The sequence below is a fragment of the Notolepis coatsorum genome (assembly GCF_963971535.1).
Source record: "Notolepis coatsorum genome assembly, chromosome: 2".
NCBI classification, from domain to species: Eukaryota; Metazoa; Chordata; class Actinopteri; order Aulopiformes; family Paralepididae; genus Notolepis; species Notolepis coatsorum.
Window position 1 is genome coordinate 175,054,008 of NC_140166.1, and position 20,078 is coordinate 175,074,085.

Consider the following 20,078-nt stretch of genomic DNA (forward strand, 5'->3'; position numbering starts at 1 on the left):
CTAGCAGTAGCACCACAGAGACCATTGTTAGAGTGGAGGCATGCTTTCCCTTGGCCTGGGTTGTTTTCAAGGTTTTAGGATTCAAGGTTTAGTTAAAAATGTCCACAAGTGAAAACAAGTCAGTGGGGTAACAAGGGACCACCAAGGTATACTGTACACTCTTAAGAACAACATGTTGAAATAACCCCTTAACTAAACGTGCTGCAAGTTGAGAGGTTTCTCTGCTCCCCTTTTCAAAACATTTTCTGACAACTAAAGTATTAACTACTTTGACAGTTTTATCTGAACTTGGTACAGCATACAAAAATTACAATTATCATGCCCTACATATGTAAGAACACCATTGTTCTAGTGGCTGAGTGTTATCTATAGCACGTTTAAGCCAGGTTGTGTTACAACATGTTTGTATGTGTTTATTTAGGGAATTTCAACATGTATTTTTTTTAAGATGTTCTCTTTTTTGACTGCTTTTGTAGCAGAGTGTCCCTGCCTGAAGCCTAGTAAGCCTAATATCTCCCTTGGCCTGAAGCCTAGTAAGCCTAATATCTCCCTTGGCCTGAAGCCTAGTAAGCCTAATATCTCCCTTGGCCTGAAACCTAGTAAGCCTAATATCTCCCTTGGCCTGAAGCCTAGTAAGCCTAATATCTTCCTTGGCCTGAAGCCTAGTAAGCCTAATATCTCCCTTGGCCTGAAGTCTAGTAAGCCTAATATCTCGCTTGGCCAGGGTTACCTTAGCCAGGGGACGTTGCCTTTTGGCTGAGGGGTAGATGTTTCCCATGCAAGGGTCTTGGGTTCAAAATCCAGGTGGGTTTCACTTAGATGTTTGAATTGGTTGAACGGCACGGCTGGTCCCACTAAATAGAATTCTGATCCCTGTGCCGGTCACCGCACTTCCAAAATGTTGGAATGTCCACAAGTAGACTTGATAGTTTGGTCTCCGTTGACCTTGTTCACAAACCTTGGTCCTTTTCCCTACTTTGCAACATAATGGCAGTTGTAAAACGTCTGGATTGTGACCAGTCAATCAAGATGCTTTGACACTTTGAAAGCTTGAAGTGGTCAATTTCCAGCTTTGAGCTGCATCATTCAACACACTGTACTTAGGTTTATGTACATACACATAAACATACAAGTGTGTGTACACACACACATACACACAAGCACACACGCATGCATATGCACGCACACGACCACACGCACACACACACACACACACACACACACACACACACACACACACACACACACACACACACACACACACACACACACACACACACACACACACACACACACACACACACACACACACACACACACACACACACACACACACACACACACACACACACACACACACACACACACACACACACACACACACACACACACATGAAAACACAGCCTCTTTGGTTCTGCACAGCAGTCATAGTTTACATGTTCCAGCCCAGTCCGATGTGTGTGGCCAGCAGGTAGCACATGCCTATTGAGCACGTCATCAACATCATGGGGAAGCCTAGCCTGTCAGAGAAAAGACATGAACACAATTAATACAATATTATGTTATTATATAATATTACATACAATTAATAATTACATATTATTATTGTACATCTCAAAGGATCCTGCACCACATCTGTGGTACATGTGTGTGTGTGTGTGTGTGTGTGTGTGTGTGTGTGTGTGTGTGTGTGTGTGTGTGTGTGTGTGTGTGTGTGTGTGTGTGTGTGTGTGTGTGTGTGTGTGTGTGTGTGTGTGTGTGTGTGCCTCACAGAGATGGGGACATGACCTGTGTGTGTGCGTTTATGCACAACTTGCCAACTGATCTCCCAGCTTGTGCACAGAAACATGCAATGAGACATCAGGCAAAATAAATGATTGTTCTACTAATGTAACTCAAATCCTGTAACTGCACACTGGTGGCCGCATTGAAAAGAAGCCTGTGTTGCGCTTTTTACGAGCCAGCAGAAATACTTAGTCGTGTATTAAAACCCTATTTATGTCTCTGAGTCGGATGATCTGACACTGGATTGATATGTGCATAATCCATTGCACAGAGCACGACTTTCTATTCAAAATAGCTTGTTTATTTTCTCCAATTCATATTGGTTGCCATATTGTGCAGTATTATATTTAACGGTGATCTTATTGATACCTTCATGTATATTTAAATCATTCTATTCCAAATATTTCTAAAATAGCTAAATTGGAGATAATCAACATGCAGAGCAATGTTGCATTCCCTATAAATAACCATGTCGCAGAGAAGTTATCTCTAACCTGATGTGGACACACTGGATTAAATACGTTTTAACCTTGAGAACCAATTTTTATCTTGAGAGCTGACACACTTCCACACACTAGAGCGGCACAGTGGTTAGCACTGCTGCCTCACAGCAAGAAGGTCCTGGGTTCGAACCCCAGCAGGGGGCCTTTCTGTGTGGAGTTTGCATGTTCTCCCTGTGTTTGTGTGGGTTGCCTCTGGGTACTCCGGTTTCCTCCCACACCATAAAGACATGCATGGTAGGCAGGGATTACAGATGAAAACTAGCTCATTAGCTAATTCTGGCACATTTACATTGATGTGGATACAAAAGATGTTGATTAATGTGCACTGTCCCTGGGCAAAAAAAAAAAACTTGGTACCCTAGATATGAGACCTTGACTTGGACTCGTTCCCCCAAAGAGCTGAGACTTGACTTGGACTTCCTAGTGCTTGATACGCATTAAGCGAACTCACTATGATTCACAATGTGAAGCCACAAAGAGGCCAAGGGAGAAAGTGGACTGGGGCGGTTCTGATCAGACTCGGAATTTTGTGAGCCCCGTCGTTCCCGGGCAGGGCTTTGATGTTTGTAGGCGTGCGTGGGAAAATTTTCAGCCTGCTCCAGACGTGTAAATGAACTAGGGGAGAGATCAAACAAAGATACTCCGACTCCGACGCAGGGGAACTCGCGTGAGGCTTGTCACGGCGGCGCTCTGCACACTGCGTGCGTCTTTCTAGTCAAGATTATGTCCCTTTTTGTCCTGTGCAGTTCAGCACTTACGGCTCCAGCTCCACATCATGGAGAGGCGGTGGACCTTGTTGTTGTCCCCAGACACGGCATAAGCCCCGGCATTCAGACGGCATTACGAGGGAGCAGAGATGCCAGACTTCCTGCGCACCCCTGTGCTTAAGCAGCTTTCCTGGTGAACCAGCTCTCCGAGAGTAACATGTGGGGAAGTCCTTTTATCTGCTTGATTGTACAACATCCATCTGGAATAAGCGTACCAGTGTAATTACAACTGTGTCTGGTAATCTCCCCCCCCCCTCCCCGACACACACACCCTTCCCCCACTCCCCCTCTCTATCAGTGTGGCATTTATCGTTTTGACCTCGGTCTTGCTGTATCATTCTACAAAGGAAATAAGTTGTAAACTGATAGAGTTTAAGTTGTAAGGTGTAAACAGTTGGTAAAAAGGATTTAAGACAGGTATGGCTGTTGTTATCTTCAGCTTGGGCTGCTAGACTTTCAGCTAGACAACATGTTGTCACAGAGCATCGCCTCGGACAGATGGCAGTGTGATACACTTGACTCTTAATGTTTGGCAGGCCTGGCAACTGTATAGCTCATGTGTTGTAACCTTTGCAGCTGGAAATCAGAGTGCTCTTTGTGCGTTTGCTCTAATCACCTATTATGGTATAATATTAGTGTAAACCCCCCAATTTCAATGATGCTATAACTTTTAAGTCCAGTGGCGGCTGCTGACCAAATTTTTTGGTGAAGCACAAATTATTATATTATATTATATATTAAATTATATTTTTAAAACATCCCCAAGGCTGCAACACCCCCATTCCTCCCAGGTGTCAGGCTCCTCATTCGCTTCCATTCATTTTGGGGACCATGTTTAAATATCATACTTCTGAAGTATAAACAACCTACTGCTGTGACGATTTCAATTGGAGGTGGTTGGGTGGGTATAGGCGGGGTGGGGGAAACTGTACAACTGTACAATCAAAACTGTACATTGGAATATCGAGGGAAACGTCAATAAGAGCAGCACGGTGAAAACAAGCTGCTGAACCTCTGCCTCTCAGTCAAACATCAGCCACAACACCTGATTACTTCAGGAACCGATTTTATCTGAAGGAGCTTCCCAAAACCTTCTGACAAACTTCCTGAGAAACATCCGCCTGGCCCCAGACTTCAGGAACAGCTGGTGATGACCAGAAAGACACATAGCATCCCTTCCTCAGTCTCCTCTCCTCTAACATGTATTTACCACCTTCCTCTGCACGGGGCCACAGATGGGTTTTATGTAACACTTAAAAGGACAATTACGTTGGTAATTCGAAAGTAAACACACGCATTTCAGCCACCGACACACACACACTGACACACTGGACGCAGCGGTCCAATATATATATATATTTTAAATCCACTCACCATTTGATGTACTTCTTTACGAAGAAATATTGTCCCAGTCCCTTCAGATCACTTGTAAATAAAATCCCTCCTTCGATATTTCGTTCAATGTTGTAAATCCAAAAATGCAAACAGTCTTTTGTGAAATGTTCCATTTTCGGGACTGTAGAAACTGTGGTCACCCAAGCGATTCAAGTCAACACAAAAGCATTGCCAACTCGACCGATCTCATCTTCCGTTGAATATTCCGACTCGAGACACTAATCCCATTCCTATGGAAAGTGTAAACAATAGCCATGACTTACAGAGTCCAAGACTGCACGTTCACGTGAACTACACTAGTCTTCAACTGAGATAAAAAAATATATATATATATCTCATCAAACGATGCAGTGCACAATAAGTTGATGAAGTTCAACAATTGAATAAAGATCATAAAATATTAATTATTATATTAGGCAAATTAATGTTCTTCTTCACTCCAGTCTCTTTCCAGGCAAATTGCACACGTGAGATGATGACAGAAACATCTATTGACGCCAGTCACGCCACACAGTCCAAGTGCAGGTCCGCAGGCATTCTCTGATTGGATTTCAAGGCTGTCAACAGAATGTGGTACGACGTGAACGCCAATCAATCAAGTGCGCTCCACCTCACTACCCGCCTTTTAAAAACTCAAATAGCCTATTTTGATTGGATAATTATATTCTTAAGCCCAACCCGTGCAACTATTTTTGCAGTAAGTGATTGACAGCTGGCCATTACTGCAGTCAGGTCAGAGAGCTCAATGCTGTCACTTGGACATTTTTGAAGAAAAGAAATATTCACTGGCATTGTTTTTGTTCAAATTCACTGGCATTGTTCACAGAGGAAAACATTTGGTCATTGCTCGCCATGCGTAATCTGCCAATGACGCCGTAAGGCGTCTTTGAGATCAATATTTAAAAAATCTGTGATGGCAATCATATTTCACCCACGGAGACTTGAGACTTGCTGTTGATCTCCTCTCAACTCTCCAACGGTTCAAGACCGCCATCTGGTGGCCGATCGGCGAATCGCCAAAACCGGAAGTGACGCGCCGGAAGTGGTGCTCACCCATACTTCGTCCGGCCACTCGCTATCGCTAGCGGGACTCCAGCTCGACACACTGGATAGCGATCCGTTGCCAATAACTCGATAAACAACATGATTTGGACGTATATAGCATTATACAACCTGGACATGGATCGCATATATCAACATCCCATAATAGCGAACTTTCTGCTCGACGCTGATCGCCCAACGCTACGAGGAAGCTGTGGTGAGTTTCAGCGTGTTTGATTATTATTAAACGTATAATCTGCTCTGATATATATATCGCCCATACTAAATAAATGATTTAACGTCGGCCACGGACTTATAAACCCCCCCCCCCCTCCGGTCACCAGCAGATGATGAGGCATGACGTGTAGGACCTTGTACAATTTTTTTTTTGATCAAATATATTTTATTTTTTATTTATTTTTCCAACATGAAACAAAACATATATCACAAACAATACAATAATAATACATAAAAAGACTTCCCAAGACAATAACTTAACACCACATGACAAGACAATAACTGATACAGACTGTACAGTGATCATCCTACATGGACACTTGCTCGTTCTCTCCCCCCCCCCCCCCCCCCGCTCACCCAAGGACCTCAACATGAGTCACACTCACAATACATTATTCAGTAAAAAAAATAACTAAAATCAAAACAAATCAAAACAAAACAAATTCCCAAACTTATATGCGTTCTTTTAACACTTTAATCGCCATGGGTTAAATTCATAATTTACCATCCCTCGCCAGCTCTATTTGTCTATGGAGAAGTTCCCCTTCTTTGCAGGGCTATAACTTTTTAAATTCTATTGCTAAATTGCCATTATTATGGCCCATTCAATGTCCTATATGTATTGTTCAGGGTGTAGCAACGTTAAACTTTTTCATTCACATATTCATACTAAAATATGGTCTAAAGTATAAGTATGTTTTTATCGTTTTCTGCAGCTTTCTTCAGAACGTGATTTATAGCCCTAAATGCATTATATTGATGATCAAATACAGTTTGGTAGGAATCTGTGCGAGATAAAAAATGTCAACTGGACGTGGTTCTAGAAGTTTCTACGCATCATCTGATGATGACCGGATGGGCGGGGGATCGTTTATAATTCCGTGGGCAGCGTTAGATGATTCATCCAGAGTGGGTCATATGTTCATCATAGCAGTTTATATGGAACACGTTAGAATATAACGCTGAATCTTACCGTGGCTTCCTCGCGCCGCTGGCAGATGAGCGTGGAACAGAATTTTTTCTATTATGGGATGGAGAAATGCCCGATCCATTTCCAGGTTGTATAATAGTATATACGTCCAAATCATGTTGTTTTTTCGAGTTATTTGCACCGATCGATGTTCACTGTGTCAATACGGAGTCTCTCTAACGATAGCGAGTGCCCGGACCACATATGGATGAGCACTACCGGTTCAAAGGTTAATTTCCGGTTGGCGATCTGCCGATCGGCCACCAGATGGCGCTCTTGAACCGCTAGAGGGTTGAGTGGAGCTTTGCAGTGTGTCTCAGGGCTCCGGAAAGGAAATATGATTTCGATGACAGATTTTTGAAATATTGACATCAAAGACGAGTTACGGCGTCTTCGGCAGAATGAGCATGGCTAGGAATGACGTGTAAACTCGTCCACGGCGATCATAGTGTTAACTTTGCCACTGCAGCCAACCAAATTGCGATATTAGATTCCTTAACCCCTACAACACGTGCCGTGGATATCTCCAAATAGATCACATCAAGGTAGGTGAGAAACCATACCTTCAAGCAGAGTTTGTCTGGGTGAAACCAACGTGAGGCAATAAAAAAAATTGTGGCTGTGAGGCTGGCCAAAATGAGTCTTTTCACCTGTATAGAGGTCGGAAATTGAGAGAGATCATTCAATAACAATACAGAAGGAGATACAGGTATGGTTAAAGAGAAAATGTCCGAGAGCTGATATGTAACATTTTCCCAAAAACTCACAACAGGGGGGCATTCCCAGTACCTATGCATAAATGTACCTGTGGCGCCGTTTGGACACAAGGTACATAAAGAGTCAGGTCTGAGACCCATTGAATTCAATCGTCTAGGGCAGTGCTTCTCAAACTTTTTCTGTCAGGCCCCACTTTGGCGGACCAAAATATCTTGGGCCCCCCCCCCCCCCCCCTCGCCCCAACAAAATAGTCATGAAATGGGCCATGTTTAAATTGATTGAAATAACACCAATATCGTGACCTTTCAAATTGACAACACCTTCCCTTGCGAGAGCCACCTTGCCTCGCTGTGAAACAGCACTGCAGAATGGTCAGCTCCCATCTCCTCACACAGCGCAGAGAACAGGTGCGCTTTCAGGGCTCGGGTTTTGATGAAATTTACCACGTTTATAACTTCTGTCAAAACCTCATTCAGCTCAGGGCTAAGCTGTCTTGACGCTGGCGCCTCTCTGTGAATTTACAGTGCGTCCATTGCACGTTTGGCGAGACCCCCTTGATGAGCGCCTGTAGCCCCCTCCTTTTCCCTGCCATGGCCTGCGCACCGTCAGAGCAAAAGCCCACACAGTTCTCCCATTTCAGTCCATGTTCTGTCAGGTAACTGTCAAGAATTTTGAAGAGCTCATCAGCTGTCGCTCTGTTTTTGACATATTTGCAAAACAGCAGATCTTCACTCAGTGACTGGGAATTAACTAGGGGTTAAATAAGTCCTGTGAATAAAATTTAGGTGAATCTGTTGGTGGACCTTGTACAATTGAAAATTTGTATCTGACGTCAATCGGTATCAAACTACATTTGATGATCTAATATATGTATTTAGGGCTATAACTCGCATTCTGCAGAATGCTGCAGAAAACGATAAAAACATATTTATACTTTAGACCGTATTTTAGTATGAATATGTGAATGAAAAAGTAGAACGTTGCTACATCCTAAACGATAGATACTTGACGTTGAATGGGCCATAGTAATGTCAATTTAGCAATACAATTTAAAAAGTTATAGCCCTGCAAAGAAGGGGAACATCTCCATAGACTTATAGTGGTGGCAGAGAGTGGATTAAGATCAGAATAATCTGTGGCAGATAAAGGGTTAATAATAATATTTGTATATTACTAGTGAAGTACTGCCTCACTAGTTGTCATGCAATAACCTCCACTGCTTAAGTCATACCTGTGGTCTATGGTCTCAGCATGTGTTTCTGTCAGGGCCGTCCTGCCTAATAGGCAGATCAAGCACTGTGCTTAGGGCCCCACCTTCCTTAACACTTTGAGTGCCAGCGACGTGTTATGTCGTTATTTCATGCCCCCCCGTTGAGTGCCGACGACGCGAATTGTCGTTTATTTTTTTATTAGCGATCTGAATTCATATTCATCAACCGAGTCTCCCGTTGGTACAGCAGCACCTCTAGGAGCTCCGATGGGAAAATACCGCCCCCTATCGTCTATCCCTGTGTAACTGCAGGCCATTCGATTACACTGGTAGATCTGTGGGGGGGGAGCCTACTGGGTCCACTATGCTGGCGAGGGATCTGATGAAGAGGGAAGTGATCGCGAGATGGAAAGCAGCCTGGAATATATATTTACAGCAGCCAATAATCAATCAATAAACGCAGGAATTGGAATAATCTTTTTGGAGAACATCTGATCTAAGGTAAGGAGTCTATGTTACCAGTTTTAGGATAATCAGAGCTGTTTTCACTGAGATAACAGTGTGTCACGTATGTGTATATGTGTGTGTGTGTGTGTGTGTGCTGTTGAGGAAATAAGAGAATCGATTTCTCAGCTCGCTTCTATAGTGTGCATAAGTACACATATATTATCGATAATCTAGCGTTTATTTGAAAACGATTCATAAATAGGCCGACAAATGACAACGTGTCTAGTGTATTCGAGAATATTCCAATAAATGCCGTTTATGACGGAATCTTTCTATTTTCCTGACATTTTTGAGAAAACGATCGCTTTTCGAAATGCTATAAAAAGGATATGAACCGAAGACTTCCGGTATGGTGAGCAGGGCGTAAGACGTGCTTTCCCTCTCTCCCTCATGTTTTTTTAAATTCCACGTTTTAAGACTCCAAACCTTCATAGTTCTTTTTTATATACAAGTATCGATACAGCTAACTAACTATTTGGCTTCACAAAGATGACATCCAAGACTCCAAAACCAAAATGGGGCGATGTTCAGAGAGAAGAGGAAACGGATGACGCTGTTAGCAAGGCCTGGCTAGCTACCCTGCTTGAAAACCACAAAGAGGCTATGACCACCGAGTTTAGAAAAGACATTACCACTCTGGAAAATAAACTTGACCAAATTAAATCAGACGTGGCCGACAACAGACAGCGGGTCAAGTCCCTGGAGGAGAATGCGGAATCTGTAAGCGAGAGAATGGCCGCCCTGTTTCTATTCTTACCTCCATCTCGAAAGTCATGGAGAAAATAGTCTACGAACAGGTCGAAAAGTACCTGGCGGAAAAAAATCTAATCTACGAATTCCAATCTGGCTTCAGAACGTCCCACTCCACTGACACATGCCTCCTCTATTTGAACGACCACATCAAACAAGAGGTGGACGCGGGCAAATACTGCGGCATGGTCATGCTGGACCTACAAAAGGCCTTCGACACTGTCAATCACTCCATTCTGATTGACAAGCTAAAAGCAATTGGTTTTGATAGTTTATCAGTGAGCTGGATGCAATCCTACCTGGAGGGGAGAGAACAGATGGTAGAGGTAAACGGTACTCTATCCCCCCCCCCCTCCCAGTGAACTGTGGTGTTCCACAAGGAAGCATACTAGGACCATTACTGTTCCTAATTTATGCAAATGACATGTCATCAGCTTGTGACTGCAACTTGTTCCTGTTCACGGACGACTCAGCCCTAGACGTTGAAAAAGCCCTCAGCTCTGAACTCGGCAGAATCTGCACCTGGCTCACTGATAACAAACTATCATTACACCTGGGTAAAACAAAGTCCATTCTCTTTGGATCAAATAACAAACTCAGCAAGGCCAACGGCTTCTCTGTTACAGTGGGTGACAATATTGTCACAAGGAAAGATGAAATTACCTACCTGGGTTCCATCCTAGAGGCAAATCTTTCCTGTGACAAAATGGCAACCAATGTAATAAAAAAAAGTCAACCAACAAACAAGATTCTTGTACCGGATCTCCTCTCTGGTAAACAAGAATACCCTGAAGACTCTAACAGGAGCACTCATTCAAGGGTACTACGACTATGCTTGCACCTCATGGTACCAAAGCACCTCAAAAGACCTAAAAACAAGACTACAAACATCACAAAACAAACTGGTCAGACTACTGCTTGACCTTACTCCTAAAACCCACCTCACCCCTGCCCATTTTGACAACCTAGGATGGCTTAGAGTAGACGACAGAGTACAGCAATTTGCAATGGCCCTGGTCAACAAGATACACTACACCACTAAGATACCCATGTACATGTCAAAATACTTCACTAAAAAGGTCAGTGAATTCCACGACCACAACACCAGAGGGAGTTCCACAAATCATGTTCAACCCAGATTCGTTTAGCAAATATGCCACAACAATGTGGAACGCCCTACCCGTAAAAGAATGTGAATGCCTACCCTCCTTCAAAACCGCTCTCAAAGAGCACCTACGGGAGGCTGCAATTCGAAACTGGCCCCGGTAAATGTAAATGTTTATTTGGGAGGAATCATAGTGATTCCTTCATGTCAACTCTACAGGCCTCCTTGGAATTAATTAATCATAATTTAAATAATTATGACAATATTTATACAATAAAAAATTACACATTTGATGTCGGAAAAATAAATAATAGCACTACACAAACACTGCAAATTACTTTGAATAAATAAATAAATCAGATAAATGTTATTATTTATTGTTGTTCTTATTTATAGTTTTGGACATTTGCTTATTGTATACATTGTAAGAGCCAGTGGATAAACATTCCACTGCTCATCTTACCGGTATGATGTTGCATGTGACAAATAAAACCTTGACTTTGCAGGTGGACTTGAACAGCAATCATGTACATTGAACCCTGCCATCCAATTAACAGTGAGCAATCACCCTATTTAAATGGGGAACTCTGCACCCTAGGCTTACACAATGATGGGTGAAGACGGCATTCTATGCAGGCATTGAAATGACAGTGGATAAATAAATAAGAACTAAAGCTAATTGTGTGGATATATCTGTAATGGAATATACTGTATTAATATTCCATATTTATACCATCTTGTTCGCTCCTGCCTGGCCACCTGCGCACTCACATGCATCACACGCGCACACACACACACACACACACACACACACACACACACACGCACACACACACACACACACACACACACACACACACACACACACACACACACGTAATGAATGAACAGTAGGCTTATATTATTCGAATTACTTGTTTTATTAGGAGATCAGATACTGCGCTGCCCTATAGTAGTACAATACGTACAGTACACTCTGTGTGGCATGTCCGCAATCGTTTGAGGTTTCAGTCAAGCTTACCAATGCGTACATATTTCCTACATTTCTCATGGCAGTTTACTACATTTAATGCAGGTCGATGTCAACCAACATGCCAAGCACCCTTTTGTGGGACACGCCCGACTCTGTGGAGATGTCATTAGAATTAATATAAGCCTACTGCGTTCATTAATTACGCACGTAGACTATACAGTATGCGCGCACGTGTGTTTCCCACAGGATTTTCAGAGACTATGGGGGCTGAACCTCTGACCCTCGAGTCTAGGGGGGTCCGGGGGCATGCTAGACTAGACTAGTGCTTCCCAATCCTCTCCTCGAAGCACCCCAGCCGTTCAATGTATTTGTTAAATTCCACCACCAGCACACCTGATTCAACTTAACTAGCCCTTTATTAGTTGAATCAGGTGTGCTTGTGGTGGAATTTAACAAATACATGGAACGGCTGGGGTGTCTCGAGGAGAGGTTTGGGAACCACTGGACTAGAGCATACATTTGAGCCATCAAAGAAATTAAGCAAAAGTGGTTACCTGTGTTGAACTGGTTTATTTTTTAGAAAATAAAAAAATATAGTGGATTACTATTACGACTACTACCACTGCCAATACTACTGATACATCCCTATTGGCAAACTTTATATAAAAAAAATTGTAAAAACAAAATTACTTTTTACTTTACTTTATTTTAATTACTAATTACTTTTTTGTTTAGTTCATTATACAACTGTGGCGGGACTAATTAGACTGTGGCGGGCCGCCACAGTCTAGGTAATTAATGGGAAACCCTGCATGTGTGTGTGTGTGTGTGCTGACGCTACTATTAATTTCCTCCGTTCCACTGCCAGCAGGAGTATATTTCCGCATTGCTGTAATTAGCTCTACGTTTTCCTGCAGGTGCGCCTACTCTTCAAAGGCGTAATTTTTGGGATTTCATTTGCACACGGCTCTGCTGGCAGGCTTTATAAGGAGCTGCCGGAGGCGTGTCTGTATGCAAATGACCTAGACGGGAACGCGTGTTCATGTTTGTCAATGAGTGACTGTCAAAGGTCACAGCCAGCGTGACCAAAGAATGATGACCTCTCGGACACCTGAGGGATCACCCACCTCACCCCCTACCAGATTCTGGTCAGAGTACCAGAATCCTAGACGACCACACCGCGCGCCAAGACGGAGAGGGTCCCAGCACTATGTGAAGCCATACTCCAGAAACACTGAAAATTAAACATATATCTGTTTGATCTTGGACTTTAGGAGGTCGGGGGTCAAGGATTACAGCCCCCTCAGCATCGACGGGGCACCGGTTGAGAGAGTGAACAGTTTTAAGTACCTCGGAGCCCACATATCCGAGGACTTGACATGGACCACACACATTGACAGTGTTGTGAAGAAGGCACGACAACGCCTCTACTTCCTCAGGCGCCTAAGGAAGTTCCAAGTCAGTCAGAAGATCCTTAAGAACTTCTACTCATGTACAATAGAGAGCATCCTGACTGGCAACATCACCTCCTGGTTTGGGAATAGCACTGCACAAGACCGAAGCAGACTACAAAGAGTGACACGTTCAGCAGAACGCACAATTGGAGGGGGGCTCCCCACCCTCCAGAACATTTACAACAAGCGTTGCAGGGGCAAGGCTAAGAGAATCATTAAAGACTACAGTCACCCGAACAACTGCCTCTTTGAACTGCTGCGGTCAGGCAAGCGATACCGGAGTCTCAAGGCGAGCACAGAAAGACTCAGAAGAAGCTTCTATCCCCAGGCCATCAGGCTGCTAAACGAACAATGAACACTACACAACAACAACCATCAAACGCACATAGCACACACATCCACACGCACACACTCACTTTAAACAAACACACTGTAGCACCCACTCCATACACTTTATAGCACACACTCACTTTAAACAAACACACTGTAGCACCCACTCCCCACACTTTATATTTATTGATGAAGGATTGCACTACAACTCGTACACCTTACTGTAAATTGTACCTAAATTGTACCTCATCCCATTTCTGCTTTGCACTATATAGTACTGTACATTAGTACACTGCATAGTATTGTATATTATATGGTAACTCAGTTACGTCTATTCTGCATCGAACATTGTACATATGTCTATACTGAACACTGTGACCTCATTTTCTACTTCTAAATTACATGCTATACTATGTTATTTGATACTATCTTGTCTAGCACAGTCTCTGGAGCGTAACAGTAAGAAGCATTTTGTATGAAAGTATTCTGTACTTCTGTATGACAACTATTAAAGAAACTTGAAACTTGACCTCTATTTTTACTTCTATTTTACGTGCTATACTATTTTATTTCATACTTATATTGTCTAGCACAGTCTCTGGAGCGTAACAGTAAGAAGCATTTTGTATAAAAGTATTCTGTACTTCTGTATGACAACTATTAAAGAAACTTGAAACTTGAACTTAGATTAGCTTGTTAAAAGAATGAGTATGGCCCTGACTTAAGCGCAGAGCTGGAAGTCAGTGATTATGAAGAATGTCTTTTGTATACTTTCTCCCTACTTGTGTAAAACTGTAAGAACTATAACTATAGACTGTAAAACTGTAACTTGTGTAAACTACAATATCTTATACAACCCTAAAGAAATTGATAGAAAAGAACCTCTTGTACTATGTGAGCTGTCGGAATGTGGCCTCTGTATACGACCTTGAAGATTCCACTCCAAGGAGCCGAAAGGCAGGGTGGCACATTTTAACCCTTGCCTGCCCTGTCAAAAGGGAAAGCCATTATACATTTAGAAAACCACATGTATGATGTATGATGTATGAGGTTTTACACATGTATGATGTGGAAAAACATATCAACCAATGTTTAAAGTATATGAGTACTGTATTGTACATGTATATATAGGCTATATCTTTCTTTCTGTAAACACTCGGACCATTGCAACATGCAGTGATGTATTAGGGTTTTCCCCAACACAAATTAATCTGTTACTTTTTCTAGTTACAGTAACGAATGGATGAAGGAGGAGTAGTCATTTTAACGTATTGTACGCTGATTGGGGCTGTACTATCAAAAGGGGTGTGTAATCTTATGACGAATTCTGTATTATAAAAACACCCTGTAAAGCGAGAAAGGTTTTTCTTTTCTACTTTGACTTGAGGCCTTTTTTTGCATTAGAGATCCTGTGTAATTGTGCATTCTTTTGTAACTCTTCTCTTTATAATTAAAACTTCATTTTTAAACTGGACCATCTCTTCTCGTTATTCTTCCTAATACTGGTAAGCCACAAGCGAATATTCTTTTAGCTCCAAACCTGGTTGAGCGTTGTATTGGAACCACGGTTTTGGCAGTTTTGGAAAGATACTTCTCCCTCTGATGGTATCTTGTCACTGTTTTAGCTTTTTTAGCTATTCTTTTAGCTCCAAACCTGGTTGAGCGTTGTATTGGAACCATGGTTTTGGCCGTTTTGGAAGATACTTCTCCCTCTGATGGTATCTTGTCACTTTTGTAGCTTTTTTAGCTCCTCGGATAGTATTCTGTCACTTTCTAAATGTTAGATTTACAAAACTGCACTTGACGTTCAGCTCATCTTACGAGGAGAATAATATATAGTATTATTGTCATTCGGGGAGACACATGACATAGAAATACTTCATTCATTATGTATAGATCTTAGGTGTAATATGTAAAGATGTCTGTCTTTTCTCTAAACTAGCGTATAGAGGACAAAATTATTTGTAATCTATTTTATTCATTGACAGGGGGTTTCCTGACAGCAACCATTTGAAAAATTACACCCTCCATATCAGCTGTATGAGATGTACACTCACCAGTGCCCTATGGATTTACAAGGGAAGGATTATCACTTGATTAATAGTAACACTATTTGAACACTCTCAAGTAGATTTACTAAGAAAAGGATTATCACTAAATCTAGCTTGCTAAATAAAATATAGACTCTGCAACTCCCATCAAGATTAACACCTTGACGCGAGGGAACACGGCGAGCATACAGGATCTCCGTCTTCGATGGACCCATCAGATTTATAGGGATTTGAAAGTATCGGCCTGGCAGGACGCTGTGGGGGCCGGACGAGCAAATCACTGATTTATGGGCTTATCAAACTGAACGGGAATTCTGGGGCTTAATACAGTGACATTCCTCATTGTCGCATCCCAGCTGGGATCGTTTTGGCCACTTAAGACAGCTTCTCCACGTGTTGGTGAAGCAGGGTGTACTTATTGGCGATTCTGTCGGTTCCAAGATGGTTGCCCTAAGAGAAATCTTTTGGCAATGTTGGTGAATGAGACCCAATGGTGTTAAAATATAGCTTTAGTGTTAGCTAACGTTAGTGCTAATATTAGCTACCAAACATTAGAGCTAATAGGTATGTTTATATGCACATTAATATTCCAATATTATTATAAGTATACCGTCTGAGTTGGTGGACGGAAAGACCATATATTCATGAAGTCAAATCGGGTTGAGCTATGAGGACCAGGAGCCCAGTGACCTCTGGCATAAAGAGAGGCACCTGTTCTCAAAGAAATTAACTGCATTACTACTCAGTATAAAGACATACAATCATTGGGGGGATATCATAATATGTTCTCCCGTTTCTTCTAAGCCAATCAAAAGCCCTGTGCACCAGAATTAATCCAATCGACTCCACACCAAGTTTAGGATACTCGCACCTTGTGTCCTGCAGGTTCTAACAACCAGCACAGTGACTAGATGGTTTCCTGAGTTGAGGACATGGTTTGCATTGACTATAGCAACAACTGTTGTCATACTCCATCCAAATCATCATAGAGCTGCTGCTGACTACATGTTGTTTGCCGCCATGTTATTCCCAGTGATCACGGCTGTGCATGAAAAGCCCAGGAGGAAGACTGTTATAGAATAAATGAAAGTGTATTATCTGCATCGCTGCCACGTGCAACTAAGCTATACCTGCACACACCGACTGCCTTTTATAGAAACCCGCCAACACGATTTTGCGTCTGTATGAGCAATTTGTATAGAATGGAGTGAGGAACACGGTGGCCACACACACACACACACACACACACACAGACCGCAAATAAGAACGAACGCTTATAAAAACGATTTAATAGGCTAAACTTTGTTTTAAATTATTTGATTTACACTTGTTTATTGTATTAGATTTTTGTCGACATAATGCTACGTGGCCCGACTAGATCCGTGACTCCGTTGAGATACAAATGAATTATCTATAAAAGTGACTATCTTTGGAATCCACTCGCTACCGGGGAAACATAATAAAAGTGACTATCTTTGGAAGCCACTCGCTACCAGGGAAACATAGGGGGAACATAGGACCCGGGGAACATAGAACCCTTTGCGGCTACCGGGGAACATAGGACCCGGGGAACATAGGACCCGGGGAACATAGAACCCGGGGAACATAGAACCCTTAATAATAAAAAATAAAAAAAATAAACTAAAAATGCGGGGAACATAGAACCCGGGGAACATAGGACCCGGGGAACATAGGGATGACCCCCTACTGACCTCGAGAGTGGAAGTAGGCTAACGGGGGAGAAAGAAAGAAAGGAATAGATGGAGGAAAACATCTCCCGGTAATGAGATGTTACAAAAAGATTCCTGATATATCTTCACGTATTACAATCTCACCAGGCCTGGTGAGAGAATCTGGAGAATCCTTCCAGCACAAATAATGAACTGCCCCGGATACATAATGAAAGGAATAGTTAGAAACCTGTGGCAGCAGCAGCAGTAGTGTGGTCTGAGGCCTTTAGACAGACGTGGACTGGCCATCGGGAAATTCGGGAATATTCCCGTGGGCCGGCCGGTCCATCTCCACTTGCAACGGCGTAAGTCGTTTTTGTGATCAATATTTAATTTTTTTCGCCATGGCATTCATAATTCATCCAGTCTCTCTCCGGACTGCAGCGGCACCCTGTATGAGATTGCAACGCCTCAATACCGCCGCCTGGTGGATGGTCGGGTGAGTTACACTCTCGCCAAAACCGGAAGTGGCGCTGGTGCATCGAGGAAATCCCTCCGGCAGTAATATCTTGTTACGTGGATCCAGACAAACACTATAGTGCATTTGGATCGCTTTCTAAACTCAATAATCGATATGATTTCGGCGTTTATTGCGCCATACAAACCGGAAATGGATCTAGGAGATCGGCGTCAAATAATTGGGATCTTTTTCCTCCAGTCTCATCGGCGAACGGTAAAAGGACAGTAACGTTATTTTCAGCCCAATTGTTTATTAATTTCACTGCAAACCATCTGATCAATATATCAACCCATACTAAATAAAGCCGTTACTGACGATCAAGGAATTATAAACGACCCCCCCCCCTTTCCTTCACGCATGATGAAGCATAATGTATACCGATCATATACATTTGAATTTTTTATATAGCGTGTATAGGAAAGAAACGCCAATCGATAATCTATCATATGCATATCAGGGCCTATAACTCTCATTTTTGGAATTACAGCAGAAAACCTTAAAAACATAATATTCTAGACGGTATTAACAAAACAATGTATGAATGAAAAAATATAACGTTCCCACATCCTGAACGATAGACAATCGATGTTGAATGGGCCATAGTAATGTCAATATAGCAATACAATTTTAAAAGTTACCCCACGGGGTCGGTACCGACCCTTAAATGATATTATGATCATATATCCATATTTATCAGAGTGATGCAAAAAAAATCTATTTTAAAATCAATAGTTTTCAAGTATTAACATCACTAACATGTCACAAAAGCATGTAGAATGTATATTATCATCAATACGTTAGTTTAGCAATAGGTTAAAAGTGTCATTATATCGTTTTACCTTCTCGATTTGCTGAAGTCTATCGGGAGGACAGCGACCATTTTGAACATTTTAACCATGGGAATTGTAGTTTTTTGTGGAGGGGATGCGTGTACAGTATGCCTTCTACGATGGAACTGCGTTTCCGCGTTGGAGTTTTGCACTCTGATTGGCCAGGTCATGTGACATGTGCGCCAATCGTGGGACAGCAAGTTCTGCGCCTATTTCCGGGTCTAACAGCCTGCAAACTACCTGGCGTTCTATCGCCATGCTCTAAGACAAACTCTAACCTTAACCAACTTCGAAAGAGTGCCTAAGCTTAACCGTCGGAATCAGGGCAGGCGTTCTATCGCCATGCTCTAAGACAAACTCTAACCTTAACCAACTTCGAACGAGCGCCTAAGCTTAACCAGTGTAGAAACTTGCGGTGCCACGATTGGGCGTACATGTCACATGACCAGAAATTACCTGGCCAATCAGAGACGCGGAAACGCAGTTCTGTTGTAGAAGGCATTCAGGCGGAGGGGATGCATAGCTGCCGATCAGCGTTGTAATTTTTCCGAACTACATTTCCCTTCAAGTTCTATGGGGGTTCAAAGTTCAGAGTTGAATTATGAATATGTCAATAACTGGTATTATTCGCGATAATAAGCCACAAAAGGTAACGTTTTTGACAAATATTGAAACGCAGTTAGTTTCTCCTCCCTATTGTTAGCATGTAGGAACAATTAGATCTGAAATTAGTTTCAAAACGGTTGCACTGTGGGGGAAATAAAAAAGTACAGTCGATTACAGTAGATATCATTATCTGTTATTATGCACGCCTGGTGATACTAAATCAAAATTGAACTCGGGCATTTGAAAGATACTATATGTATATATATATAAATGTGCGAATTGGCTATAATAAAGTAATGTATAAGCATCTATTCTATATTCTATAATAATATTTCAAATTGCATTGGTCCGGATGGGAGAATTCAGTACTGTATCTACAGAACCTTCGGTTTTATCATCTTCCCTTTATTAATTTCCTTCGATTTTTTGTACACATGATCTCAAGAGGGTACTGAACGAGGTCAGTGGCCGTTTTTTAAGTTTGGTCATTATTATCATGGTGTTATTCACTGTCAAAGATGCAAAGAAAAATCATAATTCATATTCTCCTTTGTTTCATCACAATTTAAGCAAGCCTAGTAATAGACACAATATTTCTGACACTGTGAATACATTCCCTGAGGTCCATAGATGTACCTATACAAGAATATGCAAAT

At 42.1% G+C, this 20,078-nt stretch overlaps 1 protein-coding gene across 1 annotated transcript in view; it reads right to left on the reverse strand.

The window, feature by feature from the left end:
* Positions 1-1,404: 1,404 nt before the first annotated feature.
* oca2 (oculocutaneous albinism II) overlaps positions 1,405-20,078 on the reverse strand; it is a gene marked incomplete at its 5' end in the record, with an annotated part of 177,527 nt that continues 158,853 nt past the window's right edge. Inside the window, one exon of the mRNA XM_084308397.1 lies at positions 1,405-1,521. Within this exon, the coding sequence (XP_084164523.1) occupies positions 1,434-1,521 (88 nt within the window). The 3' untranslated portion in view covers positions 1,405-1,433. The remainder of the gene's footprint in view (positions 1,522-20,078) is intronic.